Genomic DNA, 22,459 nt, shown 5'->3' with positions numbered 1-22,459 from the left:
GAGAGAGAGGGTGTTGTTAACCCAGGACAAAATGCTTCCACATACAGGTGGATTAAAGGTTTAAAACAGCTGAAAAGATGGTGCCTGCCTCTAGTGGGTTCTCTTTTTGTGACTGTTTATGTGGGAAAATTGCTTTATGAAGCTGATCAAGGGCAGAGCATCTGAACACGACACAGCACCTGAGCTTAACAACTCCATCTGTGCAGCCAGGTTATCAAGCTCTAGGGAGCTGTGTGTGCCACATCAGGGAGATGAAGCTTTTGCTCCTGCCCCTCACTTGGTACAGAGACACACAGTAAAAAGTAGGTTTGTAGCCACAGTAGCATTTGGAGGGAAGCACAGTTAACACCTTATTTTTCCTTTCAATGCTTGTGTCTTACCTTTATTAAAGGTGTTACAGAACAATAGCCACAGAGCATGCCAGGCTGCTAGCAGGGAGGAGTTACAGTGGTAGAGGAGAAGGAAGACAGAAAGCAACCTGCTTACAAATAGTTCAATTGGTCTCCTTTTGTGTATGTTACAACAGAGATGCTCATTTCAGAAGAGAGAAGAAAGTGCTTCTGGAAGATATCAAAATTACATTAAGTGATCCCAAGCTTTTGCTTCATAATTTTACAAACAGTTTTCAAGCATTTAAGACATCCCTGTAATTCCAGGAACCTCCTTCCCTTTTGGAGAGCTGTTCACACAAGACCTTCAGAGCTTATGGAGAAATCAAGATCTGTTGCCAAACAGTACTAAGCTTCCCTTTTTACAGAAGCACTGGAAATAAACCTGCACCTTGCCCAAATGCAACAAATTATGCAATCCACATCTACAGCTGTAGATTGAACATGTTCCAGTTTCCAGCAGAACCAGTCCAAAGAGAAGTGAGTTTACTTGGCTTCAGAGGACCTTGCACAGGGGCTGAGGCAAACGTTACTGGGTTTGTACTTGAAAGATAGAGTGTAGAACTTTTACTCATCCATCATACCTTTTATTTTCTACTACCAGTAGGTGACCATCCTTAAGGAAGTCGAGGGGCAGGAACTGAGGAACAGACCAACTGCACTTTACAGATCAACAGCCACAAAAATAAAGCAACTCTACAACCTCTGGGTTCACAAAACTAGTTTTCATTTGTAACACTTGACGCAACAAGATGAACTGCAGCAAGTGGAGAAGCTACATCTGTAAAGTGCTATTTTCATTAGAGGTGGCTAAAAAAAAAAAAAGCACAACTACAACAGATTTGAGTATTTGGTGGTCAGATTGTCGATGTCCTCCAAATCTTTCAGCTCAGGCCCTGTGTTTTTTAATGAAATTGATGAGCCCATTTGTGGAGCTGTCGTGAGATGTCACTGGAGCATCTGACTCCAGTTCAGGCTCAATTTTCTTGGCAAGTTGTTTTCCGAGCTCAACTCTGCATTTGTAAAAGGAGTGGAAGAAAGAAGAAAAACATTACTGCTAAAAACTTACATAATTTATTATGAGCCATCCAAAATAGGGGCGAGGAAAAAGTAACTCAGTGAACATGACAGCGAATGCTCTTCCCTTCACAAACTGCTGACAAAGGTAAATTCATTCAGCTCAGTGCTACTCAGGAACAACTGGAATTCTCCCAGCTGCCTGGCTGGACAGACAGCTCTCAAATTACAAGATGTCTACAGAAAGAAAGTTTTGTTTTAAGAGTTAAGCAGAGTCTCTTCCCCTTCAGCACTCCAAGGGTTACAGCCACCAGAGCCTAGCTGAAAGAAGCCAGGCTGATTCTACACCATCCCTACATGCCAAAAGATAGTTCTGGATGCCATTTTAGATTGATGTGCTACAGTAGAAGCTGTACTTATTCCTGTCTTACTCTTGATTTCAGAGTTCATAGCAGACATCAGCACTCACTAGACTGTCTTCCATTTTCAGTTTCTACTACAATATTTTACTTTAACAACTCACTGCAGTAAGATAACTCTCAAATATACTAAACCCTATCCTATAGCCTTTAAGGAGACAGCTTATGGTAAACTGCTGTTCTAAGCCTAGAGAGCAAACTTGCTCTTCAAAATAACCCCTCAGCACAGGCAGGTTTCACCTGAAACAAACCTTCCCTTTCTCCTGCATAAGTCTTCATACAGTATGTTGTACAGTTGCTACTACTACAGATTTAAAAGAATCTGATTAGCTCCTGATGAAGTCTTCCATTTTAAAAAGCAATAGCAACAGACTCCTCACAAAGCTATTCCCCTCCATGTGCAGCTCTATCACAAACCTCAGTAAAGTACAGCCTGCATTGGACAGATCTATACATGAAGATATCTGCCCACAATCTTCAGTACAGGAAAATTAAGAGGGGGTCTCAGCCTTTTGCATAGAAATGCCAAACTGCCAACTAAATGTTTCTAGAAGTAAATAATTCTTTTCTCTACCTGAGCATGTGTTCAGCCTGCTTAACTGTTGTACTCATTATTACTTTCTTTTTTCCCCTTGCATTTGCTGTATTTTTCAAACCAAACTAAACAGACTCCTTTAGCTAAAGTCATCATACATGGCAAAGTAAGAGTCTGTGGTGACTTACCCCCAGAAAACCTGTTCTTACATAAACTATTCTGTAACACTTTTTTCCTTGTTTTTTTTCTAAGTCATGACATATAAAGGAGTACTGCAGTAAATATACAAGAAACAGATGAAGGACACTTACCCCCACTGGTCATAACTGTTAATATCCCAGATAATCCCTTGTACAAATATCTTGTGCTCATACATAGCTATAAGCAGAAAAAGGTTGATCAGTAAACTTCATCAGAAAGTTCTAATGAGCTTTCACAGATGAGAGATCCATTTACTTACCAATGATGGCTCCCAGGGTGAATGGGTTGAGTTTTGTAAACATGATGGAGTTAGTTGGTCGATTTCCCTCAAAGACCTTTCAACACAAGAGTTATTGTTATCCAGTAGTCCACACTGGGCTGTTTGTATTAGCAGCAAATAGAAAATCCTGAAAGCTTTAAAGGCAAACAACCTCAGCTATGACTCTATAATGTTCATGTTTTCTTGACAGAAATGGCAAGGTGCTGTCTCCAAGCACCATTATTAGCTGCTATGGGATATAGGAAATAATAGAAGGCAATGCTCCAGGGGCAGTGAAGTGAGAGCTCATCTTCACTGAATGCTTCCAGAGCAGCATGCCTTGGCAAGGGTGCCATTCACAGACTGCTCCACCAGACACGGCAAGGCACAACTGCAACGCAAGCTCCACGCCCGTCGATGCTGTAGCAACCTAACCACCACCGGGGGGCACTGCCCCGCAATCCAACTCCACCAGCAGCAGCCCAGTGCCGCCGGCCCCACCTGGAGGAGAGCTCTGAGAGCCACACTCTGGTTACCTTGTGGGGAAGAAGCTTCTCCAGAGCATCTCCACTCATTCCTGCCACCTGAAGTTCCTTACGAGCTTCATCAGCAGTCTTTCCTTTCATCAAGGCCTCGGTCTGAGCAAGGAAGTTGGCCAAAAGGATCTAGCAGGTAGAAATAAAACCATCAACTCAAGTTGCCATTTCCTTACCTGGAACAGCAATAGCCAGTGCTTGAATCTAGACCAAGACCTAGAGCTGCAGCTCTTGTTTTTAACACTATTGGCAGCAAAATGTGCAGCAGATTTAGCTGCACAATGCCTGCCAGTGCCACAAGGCTTGATGACTACTTTAATAGTATATATATGCAAAGAACCAGGACTGTTTGGCAGAGTCCTGCCTGCGCTGGAGCTGACAGCAAGCCTCCCAGGGAGAACAAAGGAGCCAGGATTTCACACACCCCTTTCCACCCAGGGTAGTTTACTCTGTTATCCATATGCATGGAAAGCAAGGTGCAAAGATTAGTCACAGGTAACCAACTAAGCTGTACTTCCCCTGCATGAAAGGAAATCCCCACAGCATACCATATACCAAACCCTACCACTATAGCAGATGATAGTTTCCTACTCCCTGCCTCATGTTAGCTTGCAAATTCATGTGTGCTTTTGTCCTACCCTTTACACTGAAGAGAAACTCTTACAATACCTACAGGCAAATGAAACCTTTCCTCTCCTTTTGCAGAGTCATATTCTAAAACCTTGACCTGTACTTGGGTGTTACTTGACAAAATACTACAGCCAAAATACTACAGCCACACAATTTCAATCTAAATGTAATCTGAAATCATGACAAGATTGGAATGCAGTGAGGAAATATGGCTTCTCTGATATATGCACTGAGAAGCAGGCCTGGACATGTTTCCATTCACGGGACTTAGAAAATAAAAGGTTAGACTGAAAAATCCTTAGTTAGACAATGCATTAAACTAAAAAAAAAAAAAAAAAAAAAAAGGAGGTCTCTCACCCTCACTGTGCTAGCACACACACTGCATTTTGTCCTAGAGTTTAAGACCTGCAACATCATCTCTGAAGAATCAGCTGTAGTAATTTGCTCCTCAACTCCCACAAGGAATCTTCTCTCCAAATACTTAATTGCTCAACTCTTTCCAGCCATGATATTGATCAGCCTGAGGAACTCGACCTGCAGGCTCTCCAAGAGCAAAAATCCTATTGTATGACTTGTTGCATATAATCTGCCATTACAATTCAGATCTTTTCCAAGCTGTAGTGAATGCTCACACAGCCTGTGTGTACAGTAGCAGAGGGACACCTAGAAATATCATGTACTGCAGTACTGAATAAGCTGCCAGATGAGTGCCCTGACCAAGAATTGATTACCTTGTGATGCAAGCCATTTCTGACTGGATGTTGGGTCTGGACTGGGATGAGGAAGTCACAGGGAATCATGCGAGTTCCTGGAAGAAAAGCCACGTTAATAACCCTGCAACAGGAAAGCCTTAAGAAACTTTAATTCTCATCCCATTATCAGTTATTGGAACCCTCAGCCACTTCAACTTTAAAAACTGCTTTCTCTTATTCACAGCAGAGGGAAGTGACAATAGTGTTCAGTAGTTTCAGCTTTAGTTGTCTCTCCTTATCACAGAATTAAATCACCTTGCAGCCTTCAGAAGCCACTCATTAAGAGAGCCACAGTAATGTGATGCTATGTTAAGGAATCCAACATCTAAAGAGTGTCATCACTGCAGACTCTTGCGCAGCTTTTCAGCCACTCAGAACTCAATTCCCAAACAAGGTATTGAATAGTTTCAGTTTACCTTGATGAATGAGCTGGTAAAAAGCATGCTGCCCATTGGTGCCAGGCTCTCCCCACACAATAGGGCCAGTGCTGTAGTCCACACGAGAACCTTTCTTGGTAATGTACTTGCCATTAGACTCCATATCACCCTAGAAGAAGGGAAGTGCATCAGCACCTTTCTTGCAGAACCACACAGTGTACAGAATCAGTACTTCAACTGCAATCAGTGCTGCTCATTTACAGCAATTTCCTAAGCATGAGGGATACAGCTGCTTAATTTATGAAGATAAAGGAGGTCTGAGAAAAAAAAATCTCTACATTAACTGAACAAATAAGTTGAGGTCCATCTTGGTACCAAACTCATTGGGCGCTTGGTTACACAGAACCACAGAATGACTTAAGATCATTGAGTCAAGCTATTAACCTTACAGAGCCAAGTCCACTGCTTGGAGGGACAGCCCTGAGCACTATGTCTACGTGAATTTTAACCTAGAAACAGATTCAGGTTTTAGAACCAGGACAGAAGCACCTCTACACTTCTGCTGTTTGCAAGCCTTCCCCTGGGCCCTACCTGCTGGAAGTAGGCAGCGAAGCGGTGCATGTACTGGTCGTAGGGCAGGAGGGCATGGGTCTCACACCCATAGCAGTTGATGTACCAGACCCCCAGCATGGCCAGCAGCACAGGCAAGTTCTTCTCCAGAGGGGTGGTGCGGAAGTGGTTATCCTAGGACACAAAGGACAATGAGACCTGGTAAAGCAGCTGGCATCCCTCCCAATTCTTCAGCTGGTTTTATTTTTGCTGTGGACCAGGGAGAGTTTCCTAAGCACAGGCATTTGATGTATTGAAGCATGGAACAGAACTTCACAAACCAACTTGCCTTCAGTTATCTAACAAGCCTTAAGAGCAGCAAATCTGAAACAGGCACTCACCATCCAGTGGGCTCCTGCAAGCAGGTTCTCAAAGTTGTCAAAACCTAGCAATGGAAACAATTTGTATTTACTATTGCAACTCAAACATGATTCCTCTTGCAGAGACAATTGTAAAACAGTTGAGACTTTGTATGCAGCAGGCTCCCAACTCATATTATATGAGTGTCCATTTGCACTTCAACCTAGCCTGAAATTTGCTTCCCTTAACCCAGATATGATTAAAGCCTGGATTTCAGGAGCAGGTACAACTTAATAAAACATACATCAAAAACCTTTGCCTAAAATCCCCAGTCAGGTAGAATGAACAACTAGAAGGAAAATAGAGGCATTAAACCCAGGCTTTGTAGTAAAGGCTATGTTGAACACTTAGTCACTTCACAGCCAGTGGGAGAAAAAAAACCCAAACCAGGGCCATGGTAGCACAGCAGGGAAGTCAGAGGAAAACCAGCTGAAATAAGGTCTTCTCAAAGATAAGTTCCAACCACCCTACCCCTGTTCTCTTAACTCACCTGATTTTCATTTGCTCTATAATTAGGTTACTTAAATTATCATTAATTTTCACTAACAGGTAATTTAGCTAACACTATTCTTTCCTGAAGAGCCAGAAAGCCTGAGTCCTGTATGGAAAAAAATAGAGATAAAGCATTTGGCAATAAATGCAGCAGCTCTGCCTGTGGTCAAGTAGCCAGCTTTGGGAGATGGAGGAGGTAAGAGCAAGAAGCACAGCTAGATCTGCATGTCAGCAGTCAGCACCAAATCTGTCTGCCAGCAGAGATGAAACTTTATTGCAGACAAAACAGTAAATGCCTGACTGAAGTTTATTATGCTTTTCATGCAGGTTTTTCTACACATGACAACTCCTATTCACACCATTCCAAACCCACCAAAACCATTGTTGTTCTTCTAACCTCAGCCTAAGGGAATTCTAGCTTGGTTTGTTTTTTTAGAAAAAAAAAAATACATGATGGTTTCAGGCTTTAAATGTCTGAAAGAAGTGCTAAGGGAACAAATGCAAGGCTGCTGAACAGCCTGCTCACCAACAAACAGCAGTTCTTGGAGCTCTTCCACATGAAATGTGTACTCTCCACCTGCATTTGAGATCTGCAGCAGGAATGCCAATGCTATTCCATAACAATGCAAGAAGTAGATGGGGATCAATTTCAAGAGTCTGCTTGCTCTACAATGAACTGCAGATAGAAGCAGCATTCCCTACCACCTAGAAGAACAAGAATAGGGAGAACAGAAGTAATGGGAGAAGGAGATACATAATGGAGACAGAGCTGGAGACAGAGGATTTAGATGTTTAAGTGTGTACATACTCACAGAAACTCAATCCCTCAGTTCAGGAAAGCCAGTTGAAAGGCCTGATTTTCAACACTGACATGGCTTTACATAAATCAGGACCTTTTGGCTAGCAGGTGACTGAAGAGACGCACTTTGGCTATTTGTACCCAAATCTGGGTAATTTCCAGAATTGCATTTCCAGTACTAAAATCTCTCAGTATCTGCTGCTTTACAGACTGCTCTGACCACTCACAGTACCATTTGCCCTGAATCTGACCCACAATGGACTGCTGTTCATGCATTCCATAGCCACATTCCTGAAGCAAAGATGACTCATGCTTGGCATTGCCACACCTCAGGGATACCTACCAATGTGCAGGGCGATGGAGAGACCAATGGCAGACCAGAGGGAGTAGCGGCCACCAACCCACTGGAACAAGAGACAATGGTTTAAACAAGTGCAGGGCTTTCCAGTTCAAACTATCAGGAAATAACAGCACTGTCTGCAGCAACATCAATGTTCTTTCTGGTGATAATCCACTACAGATTACATGGCATGGTGAAGGGAACCTATACCTTACAGTAACCCTGTAACAAAGTGAGCCTGCATTTTTTGCTGATTTGAAGTCTTCCTCCTTGTTTGATTTAGGTACCATCTGCTGAAGCAGAACCCTGGGTGATTCCAGGTCACTCCCAAATACTAAACTTGCAGCTTGTATTAAGTACTTCCCTAACATCAGTCCTGTACAGGTGAGACATGCTTCAGCAAGATTATGACACTACCTAGGAAAAGGGAATGCTCCAGAGAATTTCTGAACAGCAGCTTTACAATCTAGTTTGTCAGGCACACAATAAGACAAACCAATCTGATTCCGACTAAGGGCCAAGCCTAATGGTAGCATGCTTGAAATCTGCATCTGCTACCAAGTATCAAATCAGGCTGTTTCTGAAGTTTGACCTTTACAGGCCTACACTACACACAGTAGACCCCACCAGTCAAATGTCACAGCTTATAATAACCACTGCACGGAGGAATCAGTTAAGACTTCTGTCTCCTGTTACCCAACAGCTGATTAGATAGCCAAGAGCACAAAAGGTTCCTCTTCTGGTCTCTGACTGCAGGATTTTAATGGAATGGCCAAGGGGCAACAAGATTGCTTTACTTGCCTGGTATGTCCTCAAGTTGCCTTTAAACATGAGTCTTCAGATTTTTCAGTACAGAGAACACAACTACTCTATTGTAGGTGGTTTGGCAGTTTCCTGACCTCTAGTTAGCATTTTCTGAAGCAAGTTAGATTATTCCAATAGTTAACATTTACCACACAACATTAGACATTTACTTACATCCCAAAATTCAAACATGTTCTCTGGGTCAATTCCAAAGTCTTTAACTTTAGGCTGGAATTAAAAAAAAGCATAAAGAACACCATAAGTAAACCCAACACTCTTAGGAAGCTGTGTCTAGCTAATAAAAAGTTATGTGCCCATTGAATACACAATTCTCCAGTTACATTTTCATTTAATGAAACAAGCATAGCTTTATGTCCAGCAATCACTATCACTATTCAGGAGTCTTAAATCAATGACTTCCACTCATTTCCTTATCAATCCAAGTGGCAACAGTTTGGAGCTGGTCTGAGTTTCCATTTAACAGAACCAGCATGGAAGAAAGGAACATCACACCACAGTGCCTGACAGACAGCTACTATAGAATCTTTTCCTAATTGCTATTTGTCTGTTTCATTCTTGGACATGAAGCACATCAGCAGGGTACACTGTGCCAATCATGCTACAGATTATTCACACAAGCTTCCTGTATCACTTCAGCACTTGGGAGTCTGGAAGAGTTTTGTTTCCCTAACTGCGTTCACAGACACTTCAGCAATGACAGGTAATGCTCATTAATAAGATAGTCATTTCAAGTAGAAATCCTGATTTCAGATTTAAAGCTCTAGCATAAAAGCCACAAAGCTATAATGAAAGTCGAAACTTGATATTCTAAAATAGTGTCTCAGTTATTTTTCTGTAGGGAAAAAAACATGCTTCCTTTCAAGAGGAAGCCTGTGCATTGGTGTTGAAATAATCATGCCTTAAAACACAGACTTCCTCACTGGGCTTTCCTATGAAGCTCATCTTAAAGGTACATGGGAAAAGTATTTTAAAAGATTTGTTTCACTTACAGCATTGGTAGACAAGGCAACAAAATGCTTGGCCACAGCTGAAGGCTGCATAGAAATAAACAGATTGTTACATTTAGAACACTGACTATTTTGATTTCTGGCCATAAAGCTGATCCTGCCACTGGGCAGCAGACAGGAGCTCACTGTACAGGTACTACCCTTCCAGCTAGGGTCAGAAGAGCAAGCCAGCTACTGACAAACCCCAGCTCCACTCGAGCCTTTGGTCTTTCAGTAAGTGTTCTGGAGAACACAGCTGAGCTGTCTGCAACAATAGTGCAAGGAGGAATTTCAAAGCCCAGCTTTCAAACTAAGTACAGCTACTAGGAGTGAAAGAGGTTAAAGACCATCTTGATGACCTGAGCTGGTACTATCTGCTTTTTTCTTTTAAAGATTGGAATAGGAGAGAATGAGCCAAACCCAAGGTTTCTATTCACAGCACAGCCATCTGCCATAGTAATGTCAGTATATGACTCCAACCATGCTTCATTTCTAGCTTTTAAAGGTTTGCCAAGAACTGGCAGGTAATGCCACAGACACAATGCTCTTGGATCTCCATACCAGTGGTTCCAGATGATTTGCCAGCCCCAAGGCAAATGCTACCCTCTTAAGAGGCAGAATTTAGGGCAACAATGTATAACAACTATTTACAATGAAAACTGTTAGTTTTATCAACCCTAATCTGAAATAACAGCCTGTCACTAACCATGAAGCACTGGAGTACTGAGTTTGCTGAGCTGCAGAGTTTATGTTTGGGCAGCTATTGGCCCTGCTCCAAAGCACACAAGGTTGTTGACCATGGAGAACTCCAACCAAAAGCTGTTGCATTGTTACATAACCTCAACCAAAACTTACATCTTTAGCAGCATGTAGGAACCACTCTTTGGCAGTTTCTGCATTGGTAATGGTTTCTTGGGTGGTGAAAGTCTGCATGTGGGAAAACAAGAAGGATGTAAACCACTGTCCTTAAAATGGAACCGAGTTCAGCCTGAACACATCACACCTTCCAGGTCATCACTGCAACCATTGAAGATGCTCCTAACAGACAGCTGCTGCCAGGCTTGAGCAAAACAGCAAGGTTACCCAGCCAGTGAAGCCCAGTGTTGATGGATTTATCTATTTAAACTAGCACAGACCTGAAACTGGAGCAATTATTCCCCATTTCCTACCTTGTCTCCAAGTTGTTATACAAAATCTTGAGTCTAAAATTTTCTGCTTCACTCTTCCACTAAATAGGAAGTTTTATCATTCAACTACAAAAACTAATTAAGCATCAAAGCAAGATAATCTGGCTGGGTTGGCCTCTTATTCAATTCCTACTTTTTCATGTAGGAACACTCCTTTCTGTTAAGATTCTTGCCATACTTCTGTTTTGCTGATTAGAGGAAAACCTTTTCCTGCTTCATGAAGTGTGCACACAAGTTCAGTCATGCAGCTTTGCAAACATCTACAACCATTCTGATTTACTCAGCCATCAAAATCTAGCTTTAAGGGTGAACACTAGATTCAACCTACTCTCATCCATCTCCAGAAATACTTCATTATGAAACACAGGCCTGCTATGGAAAACAACAAAAAATGCCATTCATCCTCTTTCAAATATATTCAATTATCTAACTGCAGCCTGGCCAACAGAAGTGGAAGTGTCACTCTGTCAATCTGGCAGTCTTCTAAGCCTTTGAACCTTGATTCTAGAACTCAATTACTGCAAGTGACCATTAGTATTTTGTGAAGTTTCCTTATTACTCCATAAGCTGTTGCTCAGCTGCAGCATTACCAAGAGAAGAAAATGAGCACCACCACAGAGGATAGGCAGCATTACACATGGTCATTTGTTGCAGCTTGGTTTCTACAGGAGAAAGGTTCTACTGTGCTTTACAAATGGTGATCCCAGCTACAGAATGATGAACTTTGCCTCCATCTGTTTCCTCTGAGACAGAAGCATTCTTCAGAGGAAGATGGCAGCTAGCCATTACCTTTACAGAGTAAGTAGCAAGGCAAGACTTCGGTCTGTCAGTCAGAAATAAGTGTCACCTTGTACAGCACCAGCAGACTCTCCTTACCTCTCAAGTGCAGCTTAATTTCTACAGTGCTCAAGGAACTCAGCATCTGAGTTCTTTAGGTGAAGGTATTTTGTAACTACCCTAAACCAGAATGAAGATTCCTAAACTACACACACTTCATTAATGCAAAACAAACACTAAACCCAGAATACTCTCAACAAGTACCTATGATGAAGGGCCAAAAGTAGCTTTAAGGAATGAAACAAGATCTTGAATTTCCAGGAACTACCTACATAGGCTACTACGTTCCACCCACAGAGAAGGGCAGTCAAACAAACTTCTGTGAATAAAGCTTGAACTTGTGCTGACAAATACACTCCAGACAACATGAAATTGCTCATGTGTCTTCTTTAGGTTATTTCCAGCACTTGGTACTGAAATACTTCAGGGATCCAGAAGTCAATGCAAGCTTATACTGCAGGTTTAGATGAATCACAACAGGCCATTTTAGAAGCAGACTACACTAGAAGTCCCTGATCCAGACCTTCCTGTGAACAGACCTCTGTTCTGACTGAATCCTTTCCAGTCACACCCCAGTGCTTGTATCAGACATACCTTGGATGCAATGATGAAGAGAGTAGTGTCTGGTTTAAGCTCAGCCAGGGTTTTGGCTATGTGAGTACCATCAATGTTGGATACAAACCAAACACGAGGGCCTCCCTTGGAGTATGGTTTCAGGGCTTCAGTTACCATCAGAGGGCCCTGGACAGAAGCAGTAATTAGATTTTCTCTTCCTTGCAAGCATGCACACACAGAAAGACGTGGAAGATGAGTGGAAGCGAGGAGCTTACCAAGTCAGAGCCTCCAATCCCAATATTGACCACATCAGTGATTGTCTTCCCAGTGTAGCCTTTCCACTCACCACCACGGACTCTCTGTGGCAAAAAAAAAACAAAAAAACAAGCCATACAAGTACTGCCATGAATATTTTGCACCTAGACTGGAAACAAGCTGTGTCTTCAAGTATTGTTGTAGAGTCACCAAAGGCAACTTTCAGGTTTCTAGACTTCGAAGTCTGCATTCAAAGCTGCCTTCTTGGCCAGGCATTTACTTATGTCTAAGATGGCACCTCATTAAGTGTAAGAAGTCTAATGCATACATTTAAAAACACACTGCAAGATAATACTCTCATTCTGGCTCTGGTGACCACTACAATATTTACAGAGTGTTGGCAAATGCAGGAGAAATCAAGCTAAAAATGAGAATCTTGGGCGTTAAACTATTTGCAGCAAATACTTGAACCTGAAGAGATGAGGTAAATGCAAAATTACTGCTAAAGAGCAAGACCTACAGAGCTCATTAAGGAGGAACCCAACCAGAAAGAGAGAGAGGAAAATGGAATCATACTAAGCCCAGCTCCAACTCCATGCTTGAGCCAGAACTATCCTAAACCTCAATCAAGGGCACAATAATTCCTGTGATCCAGCCTACAACCAGTGCTTCACAATGCACATGTTGAACCTGGCTGGGTATAGAACAAGTGTATGACAAACAAGGTATGGCGACACTTATACCTGGCAGAAGTGCTTCATCTTGTCCAGCACCTTGTTCACTTCAGGCACAACATCCTTCCCATCTACCAGTATGGGCGTGTTCGACCGGTTCCTCAGGGCAATGTGGAGCACAGCTCGGTTCTGAAAGAGGGGAAAAACAGATGAAGCTATTTCCAAACCATACCTGGGGACCTCAGCCAGACTGTACAATCTTCAAGATTTAAAAATCCTTTCCATGAACTGCAGCAGCAGTTTGTGTATGCATACACAGACACACCCCTCTCCAGCTATCTCAGCCACCCCCCGTCACTCGACAGGCTCAGTGTTGAGGCCTTACAAAACATATCAATGTGCAAAGTGAACACACACCTTACTGCTTTATTTATCTGGGAACCCCAAATTCCTTCAAAAGCATTTAATGACATGCTCGGAAGTCAGCAGCATTCAGCACTCAGTGATCTCAGTTATTCTGGCATGCTTTAGGAATACAAGGATGAAGTTGTTTCAGTGACAGTACTGATAATCAATTATAACAAGCAGATGAAGTTATTTTCTCTGGCATTTTCTCAATTCTCCTGAGCAGTCCATTTCATACAGGAAGAGAAATATGCATTTGAACATTTGACAAAGGGGGCAACAGCCACGTTATCCCATCCACTGCCCACAGTTAAACATTCCCTGAATACTTGCACAGCAGATATGCAGGTTGCAGATGTGTTATGAGGAAAAATGTAACATCTGTTAGCATGCACCATGCTATATTAATTCTCCACAGTTATACACCAGACAAAGCACTGAAACCTGGCCTGCGATTTGCCTGTTCAGGAGCTTAATGCCTTTAATCTGGAATGAAGGAGTTAGTCAATACTAATGAACAAATTAAAAAATTAGGCTGCTCTAGCTCATTGTTCCTCGCTACAATGAGAGGCACTGTCAGACAAAGACAACACAGAATGTGAACTGCCAAGTTATGATTTAAATACCAAATGCTAATTAAAAAATCATTGAGTTTGTGGTTACTGACTTGGAATAGGAAACAGCTCTTTCAGCTGCTAACTATGACACTGCACCCACTTCAACCTGAGGTGAACAGAGGCGATTTATTTGTACCACTCAGCCATGGAATGGTATTTAGTAAATGCTTCTCATTGTGGGGCTTGAAGGAAACTTTGTCTTGATGATGAGAAGCAGTCATATGTGACCTGATGCCTACTGGTAAACAGAAGTATTGGCCAAGTACCAGGTAGGCTATGAAGACTGCAGGCAGATAGGAGTTCTCTTGTGCTGTGCTGTCTGTGTGCCACATCAAGCTGCAAGTTTTAACTCATCTGGGATAAACACCTGGCTCTGACACACCTGGGTGCACTACAAAACTTCCATGTAAGCAGACACCACACAGCCAATGCCTGCAGAACCAAATACAGACAAGCCTTAAATTAACATTGACAGCTAAAAAATATGTTCAAAATCAGCACAAGAGTAGTGGACAAGTCACTTCTTGCCATTAAGCAGCTCCCTTCTGTCTTACTGCTTTAGGTTTATTCAGTCATGTTGTTTGACAGCATCCTGTTTAAGGTCTCCTGACAATTTAACATGGTCTACACACTGATATTCCAGAGCCAAGCCCACTTAATTTGATATTCTATACAAAAAAAAAATTAAACCCCAAATCTAATTCCAAGTCAGCTTCTGCCTGTCAATGAGGAACAGTCTGATAACAAAAGGCATTTCTAGACATATCATGCAGGTAATTGCTACATCAAGTTGCCATATCAAGACAGTAACTGAGAGCTAGCAGCAGAAGCCAAACACCTTGCAGTTGAATTCTGTGTTTAAATGCTTTCTGGGAAAACTGCATCCCTCTGAGCCTTCAGCTGCTACTTCTATTGCCATGTAGACAATGAGGAGTAACTCCGTAACACAGTCAGAGATGGGCTAACTAATAATTTATGCAACATGAGACTAGTGAGAGGTAGTATTTGAGAAAACAATCCTCCAGGTAAATTTCAGACTTTTTCACACCGTTCTGCTTCATTTTTTCATTAGTTAGAATTACATCTGTGAATTGAAGGCATTAATAGAGAGCAGGGGAACCATTTCTCCAGTGAAGCTTTATCTGTTCCTGTGCATTTTTACAAACATGTAGCACTCAAACAATACAATGTCCACCTGCTGAGTTATTTTAAGCAGCTTGTGCAACAACTAAATCACTCAATAACCAAAGCAAATACTGATTGCTGTGAATCTACCTCAAATATACTAAATAGCCTTTAATATTTAAGGCAGATGAATACATCACACTCTACTGGGGAGTGTCTGTTTTCCATCTGAATTAATTTCACAAAGGTACAAATGGTTTTCTCTAGGTTTTAGTAGAGATGTAAGCAGGATTACCACCTTCAAAGCTACAAAAAAAGAAGATACTCATCCTCTCTCTGAAGTGGCATATTTCCCAAGATTGTTTATAGTGTATCCACAGATAAGCTGCATCCACAACCCAAAGCACAAAGTCTTGCACAAAAGCATGCAAAGGATATCTGGAATTCAACACTCTGTTCCATGCTTTTGCAAACTTTGACCCCCCAGAATATAACACCAAAACCTTCTAAAAAGTTGAAGATGTGTGTGAAGAGATGCAATAGCTTTATTCACACACTTTCTTCTTTGTCAGAGCTGCACAAAGCTCTCGTGCAAGCAGTGCAGCAAACATTACAACCACTCCACATCTGACAGTAGCAATCAGAGTAAGCTTTTTCCAGGCTTCTTACACAGATGCTTGAACATCCTCTCAGCTGTGCCTATACTTAAAGGCAAGAGCAACAGACAGAAATAGCCTTACCTCAGTGAAGTTTATCTTCTCTCCACTGAACATGCGCTCTCTGGCACTTTCCACACCCCTTGACTTGGCCTGGGAAATGTAAAAATAGATTCCTCTTAAAAACAGTAGGGAGCCAGCATGCACTACAAAGGTCTAGCTACATTAGAGTGTGAACATTCACTACGGTGAAACAAAAGTTATTTAATTAAAAGACTAAACAGCTTCTAGAGCAAAAATGGAAAACAATCCCATTGCTTTATTTCCTTCATCAGTTACACAGTAACTTGTGCACAGTAACTTGTTAAGATCCATCTTAACTGCTGAGTTCAATCTTGTCATACTGCTGAAGAATTTATTAATCCTTTGTACCAGCTTGGATTTTTTGTTTTTTAAGTGAAGAATAGCAAAAAATTTTGCTATGGCTACTTTTGTTGGTTCTTCCCCCTTCAAAAATCTGTGCCTTAACTGCTTTAAACCTTTGGCTGAACCCATACTTAAGGGTTGAAAATATGGACACAAGTTAGTGACACAAGCTTCTTTCTTTAAAGTTTAACTGCAAATCAATCTCAAAACTAAGACTGCATGATGTGAAAGGTTGTTTCAATTTCACATATAGAAGAGATGACCACCTCTTTAAACTTTATACCATCTCTAGCGTTTTACAGTAGACCTTAGTAACAGTGCCACAGAATCTGAGGCTGGAAAAGATCTCCAAGCTCAAGTCCAACCTTCTTTCCAACACCTCCATGACCACTAGACCATGTTCCAATATGTCAGCTGATCTGCTACCCAGAAAAAAATCTTTACAGTGAGCACAAGAAAGAGCTGCACATTGAAAAATGGCCTTGTACCTTGAGGCTAACAGACAATGGGAGACTTTGAACAGTGCCAAGATTTGTAAACAGATGCCTTTTAATTAAGGTGGTCTCTCAAATTCAGAGCTAAATGGATATAAACAATGATAGAATAATCAGTTGCAGGTAAAGGTTAAATTCTTTGAAAACCTATTTGGTTTATTAATTCAGCAGTTTAAAGAATTACCAGTTCCATCAGCATTTTCATCACATCTTCTGTAACAAGGTTCTTTGAATAATCCAGTAAGAGATCCCCATGATCACTGGTCAGAGTCAAGCTGTCAAAACAAACAGGTTGTTTAATTGCAGATTCCTGATTACTGTTTTAAGCAAGACCATGATAACTCCTTACAGACTGCAAAATAATTGGAATTCTAATTATACTAAGTTAAAGACGACCTGAGGGACCAGTTTGCCCCACAAGTTTCACACAAGGCATTGTTTTAATTGAAGGACATGGTTTTCAACAAGCTAAATGACAATGCCCACTTTCTACTTGTGAAAGTCCAAATCAAAAGTACATTTAATGTGTCACTGGACAATCATTCTGTTTTCACTGAGTCCTAAGCATCTGGAGCTATAAGCATTTTTCCTTACCACATTCTTTTGCTGCTCAAAAATTGATCTTTCTATATAGGTCCTTCCAACAAGTACAGTCTTTTAGATGGAGATTTAAACAAGCCTGATTGAAAAAAGCTACGCAACTTCACAAAATAAAGCATTCTGTCAACTACCATGCAGAATTGTAAGCCCCTTGTCTGCATGGTATAGTCTCACTGTCCTCATTGACCCAAGTGGAAGTCTCCCAAGATACAGCTTAACACTTAAAAAATAAGCACTTTTAGGTTTACTTCTGAGACGGAATACAGGAGTAGTGCAACAGAAATCAAGTGAGTCCATTTGCATCTATGTGAGAAATTCCACAGCCCCTCTAGTCCCCCACAGCACAGTTTCCTACCCCTTTATTCTCAGCTCTAATTTCCAGACAGAGATACATGTTTACTTTAACCTGAAGAATCAAAGTTCTGTAAGCAGTCCAGCAGGCTTCTAAGAAAGCACAGAAGGCTCAATGTATCTTGCTCTCACTTGTGTTCCACAGGCACAAGCCACAGGAAATTGCATGCATCTAAACTCTCCACATGGTTCTTCACAGCAAGAGTTGTTAGACATTGGAATGTGCTGCCCAGGGAGGTGATGGAGTCACCATCCCTGGAGTTGGTCAAGAGGGGATTGGACGTGGCACTTGGTGACATGGTTTAGTAGTCATGAGGTCTTGGGTGACAGGTTGGACTTGATGACCCTTGGGGTTTTTTCCAGCCTTACTGATTCTGTGATCTTCCCTGCTTTTTCTTTCCCAGCACTTAAGCACAGAAAAATGCACTGTTATTTTAGCAACCATGCATGCCAGGGCCTTCACAGGGACTAACCATGGCATAGCTGCTATTCCAGATGGATCTGTGACAGAGCAGGCACGATTCTGCAATGGATGGAGCTGAGCCTGCAGTAATTAGCAAGGCCTAGACATTTGGGTGGTTTCATTAACTTGAGAAAACACAGAGTAACATCCCTTTTCTGGTCTAAAAATACAGTAAGGAAAGGAAGGGGTCCTCAAGCACCATCTCAGAAGAGCATTTCTACTACAGCCAAGTGAGGGAAACCAGTATCAATGCTATTAATTAATCATCATTCTCTTTAAGCAGGCTGCAAACAGTAATCCTGAAACCCTGAGCATCCAGCAGAAGGCTACCTGGAATACAGCTAGTCAAAGGAGAGAAGGAGTGTTACCGCTCATCTGCCCAATTAGCTGTTTATTGATACAGTACAGGAGAAAAAGAACTAACTCTCCAAGTCTATTTGAAATTTGATGCCATTTACAGAGAAGTCTCAGATCTGAGCACACTTTACAAGTAATACAGTAAGGCCATTAATACTAATAGCAATTAATACTAACACTTTTTCACTTGTAAGAGAAGTAAAACTCCTAAAATCCCATCTACAGCGTCATACTGCAAGATCTTTCCCAGTGTTCTAATCCATGAAGATTAAATCCTTACAGTATTTTCTATGTTTACCTGACATAAGGCCTTTCTTCTACAATTCATTGTTATTTTACCTATAAGGAATAAAGATCAAAGAGCCTCTCTAGACCTAGAAGACAAAGTGTCCCATGAAATTCTAGCTAGAATCTAATGACTAGTCATTTGCAGAAACTGCAGAAAGTTGCCTCCCAGGACATCTCACACCAAAAAAATCAAGCAATGGCTACCAGATCTAACTTCCTCCATATCAGGTAGAACACACACCATGCAATGCAATCCTAGCTGAAAGCCTTACACCAAGAGACCCACCCTTTATTCAGGCAGAAGCCCAAAGCTCTGCAGCTCAGTTGCACTCTGCTGCACTGCAGCAGTCAATGGCAGCACTCCCCAGGTGGAACAAGAGCCTTGTCACGTAAACTACAGCCACATTGTCAGTGATGTAGCCCTTCACCAGAGAGCCACCTGCAGCATCTCAGAAGGATTTTACCTCCCATCTAAGCACAAACTAAATCTGTCTGCACCCCATAATGTATTATTACACCTGGATTCCCCTGCTGGTGTAGTTTCCATTTACACTGGAGGCTCTTTCTAAGCCTTCATCATGGACAAGCCACCTAGCAGGAATACACCACCAGTGCTCTCTATCTTGCACTAGCTATTTGCATAAAGAGTACCTGCATCAGCATTCCAGCATCTACTATCTGCTGAGCTTTATGACAGCTGCATCTTATCACATCTTAGCCCTTCAAAACTTCTCTAGCAAGCAACCCATGTTGTTAAGATCCACTGTTCCTACCAGATCTTATGTTTGGGTGGCAAAGAAACCTATACCCTGCAGATGTGACTACACTTCCCATCAGGAGAACAGATGTACAAATTATACAGGAACAAAAAGACAAAAGGAAGAAAGGAGCTTCTACCTATATTCCGTAGGACACAATCAGCAAGTATAAGGTTCTCCTAACAAGATTAAATAGGTACTTGTGCTCAGAAATAAAATGGTCAAATTGAAAATTGTTCACACCAGTCTGAAATTTCTCCAGAAACACTATCAGGAAGCCCTGGGTCTAAGTTTTCTCTTTTCCTTCTAAAGGAAGACAGAGTCTCAATCATTTTATGGTCCTAACTAGCAGAACTGAAATGCATTCATGCAAACTAATGTCAAATGAGGAGAGAGATGCAAACTGTAGAGCGAACTTCGTGGCCAAAACTCCAGACTACCTAGGCTTTCAACAAATATCACCTACTATGGTCCTACTGGTATGGCTCAAAGTGGCAATCAGAGGTACACAAGCAGCTCTGTCGAACTCAGTCTAGCAGTTCTGCAATTATTTTGCTACAATAAAGTTCTTCTGGTAGTCTAGAACATGTTTGGTTAACAGGAAATAGAACTAAAACAAAAGGATTAAAAAAGATTAAGTCACCTTACAACCTTCCACTATTCCCTGGCCTTATAGGCACTGTGAAATTACATTACACTGGGCAGCTACCTGAAACAGACAACCCTGGCAAAGAATGTCTGACAAAAAAAGAAACCTGGTAAAGACATTTTAGGAAACAGTAACTACGTTCAGCATGAATAAATACATCAGAGATGAGTGTGTGTGCCTGAAATAAGCTGTCAGGTATCTTCTCCTTGGGTAACTGTGCAAAGTGTAGCAGTAAACGCCATTACACATTCACAAGAGCAATTAAATACAGACTATTTGAGACAGAGAGAGAGCATATTTTATGGTTTAAGTGGTTTGGATAATATTAAAGCAACTCCCTAATAAGAGTACTTGCTTCAGCCATTCAGGAAAGAACCACATTAGAACCTTCTTCAGTAGATCTTCTATTTAGCTAGTTTGCTTCAGTTTTTCTTTGTTCTAAGGATGTTACCAAATTCAGTCTCTTAGAAGAGTTAGGTGAAGCCAATACTGGGGAAATTACATTTTAATTCTTGTACGCTGGTATGCAGGACTTCATATGTGGTGCTTAATTACAATGTAAATAGTATTTAATAAGCTCCAATGAAAAGAAAAGTCACTTCACCTAGAATATTAATGAAAAGCTTGACACATACAACAAGTCTTAGCAGCAGGGAACAGAAGCTCACCGTATCTGTGCTACTCAGGCTCACTTCCAAACTCAAGTCACGGATGCACCTACATAGGATTGACTTTTCAGATTGCTGGCATAGTTCAACAGTGCAACCACACACAGCTTCTCAGCAGTCCTCAGTGTACAGAACACGAGCCTCACTTCACAGGATGAAACCACTGACCGTTACCGTACTGCTCCTACTTCTTACTTCCTCTAGCAAAAGCGTGATGCAATGCATTTTCTGTATCGTGAACTGCAAGAGGCAAGGGAGGGCTAAAGCTGCTAACACCCCGTACTTCCCGGTCTGCCCCCCGGCCAGGGGCAGGCACGGCCGCACTAGGGACTGGTAGGGGCAGAAGGATGGCCGGCTGCTAGCGATTTTATCGCGGAGCTTATCATGACTAAGCAGCCGGGTGCGAGGCTGCGGACGGAGGACCCACAATGCCGTTGTGCGAGCCGCAGCCCTGCGCTGTGCTTCTCGGCACGTACCCTGCTGCAAGGATGAGTCAAGGACAAGAGCGCAGGGCCGCCCTCCCGGGGGCTGCCGCCGAGTGCCCCCCCGGCAGCCCACGCCAACCTGCCTGCGGAGCGCTGTAGGCCCCAGGCGCCTGTGCCCGGCCCGCCCCTCGGCCTCCGACCGGCCGGCACGGCTCCAGACAGCATCAGCCGACCTCCCTCGGTCCCCCCGCATGCCGGCGGGCGAGGTGGCGAACAGATGCAGCCGCCCGTGTGCGCGGTGCATACCCTTAGCCCGGCAGGGCCGCTCCCTCCCCGAGGCCGTACGGGCAGGAGGGAGAAGGACGCGGAAAAGGCGGCCCCCACCGCGGCTCAGCCGGTAGGGCTCATCTCTCCTGCTCGCGGCGAGGGCCCGGCTCTCCAGTAGCGCCCACCTGAGGGAGAGAGGGAAGGAGGGAGCCGGGTAGCCCCACACGTCCCGGGGCCTCGCACACGGAAGTGCCCGGCATGGCGGCAGCCTGAGGGCCCGCCGGGCCGCGGCGGTAGCCGGGGAGGGCAGGGAGGCTGCTGCCCGGCTCAGCCGCGGGGGAAGGCGGGCAGGAGCCGCTTAGCCTTACCTGAATTTCTGGAAGCGATCCTTGTCGGCCTCGAACAGCTGCCGCAGGACCAGCTTGGAGGAGTTGGCATTGTGCCACTCTATCAGCTTCTTGAAATGGGGGTCGCCAGAGAGCGCCATGTTAGTGGCCAGGGAGGACTGAGACAGACTCTACCAGCTCACACACACGAGTACGGCGAACCGGGTTACTGTCGCCGCCTCCGCCTTTATAGCGGCGAGCTGGGCCTCCCGCCGCCGGCCCCGCCCCGGCCCCCTCCCCTATGTGGGCCGCCCCGTCAGGCGGTGGGATTCCCTCTCTGCTGTGCCAGAGGGCGGGAAAGACGGGCAGCAGCCTATCGAGCCCTGTGAGGGGAGGCTGTGGCGGCAGGGGCCGGTGCGGGTGCTGCTTGTCCGCTTTGGCATCCGCTGCGTTCGCAGCGCGGATCGCTGTGCCCGCCGCCGGGGCTGCGCAGCGCAGGCCGGTTGTGAAGGTTGTGCTGCCGAAGGGCTGTTCCCCGGCACGGGGCAGC

At 43.3% G+C, this 22,459-nt stretch overlaps 1 protein-coding gene across 1 annotated transcript; it reads right to left on the bottom strand.

Moving 5' to 3' along the window:
• Positions 1–369: 369 nt before the first annotated feature.
• GPI (glucose-6-phosphate isomerase) lies at positions 370–22,070 on the bottom strand. Its single transcript, XM_054389578.1, has 18 exons — positions 21,952–22,070; positions 16,942–17,032; positions 15,922–15,990; positions 13,104–13,223; positions 12,381–12,464; positions 12,145–12,291; positions 10,382–10,453; positions 9,530–9,574; positions 8,694–8,747; positions 7,719–7,779; positions 6,066–6,109; positions 5,707–5,859; positions 5,155–5,284; positions 4,718–4,794; positions 3,357–3,485; positions 2,821–2,896; positions 2,672–2,738; positions 370–1,402 (listed from the first exon to the last, which is right to left on the bottom strand). The coding sequence occupies exons 1-18, from the start codon at positions 22,068–22,070 to the stop codon at positions 1,279–1,281; spliced, it is 1,662 nt and encodes a 553-aa protein (XP_054245553.1). The 3' UTR covers positions 370–1,278.
• Positions 22,071–22,459: the final 389 nt, after the last annotated feature.

Source organism: Indicator indicator, chromosome 19, assembly GCF_027791375.1.
Source record: "Indicator indicator isolate 239-I01 chromosome 19, UM_Iind_1.1, whole genome shotgun sequence".
Lineage (NCBI taxonomy): Eukaryota > Metazoa > Chordata > Aves > Piciformes > Indicatoridae > Indicator > Indicator indicator.
This window is presented reverse-complemented; position numbering and strand designations above follow the sequence as displayed.

Bases quoted from the DNA above. Each gene is read 5' to 3' on its own strand.
- GPI (XM_054389578.1), bottom strand. From the start codon at position 22,070: ATGGCGCTCTCTGGCGACCCCCATTTCAAGAAGCTGATAGAGTGGCAC. The intron at 9,575-10,381 runs GTAAGTTTTGGT...ATTTCTATGCAG, and splicing joins TCCTACATGCTGCTAAAGAT to CCTTCAGCTGTGGCCAAGCA. The intron at 5,860-6,065 runs GTGAGTGCCTGT...TTTGTGTCCTAG, and splicing joins TTGCAGGAGCCCACTGGATG to GATAACCACTTCCGCACCAC.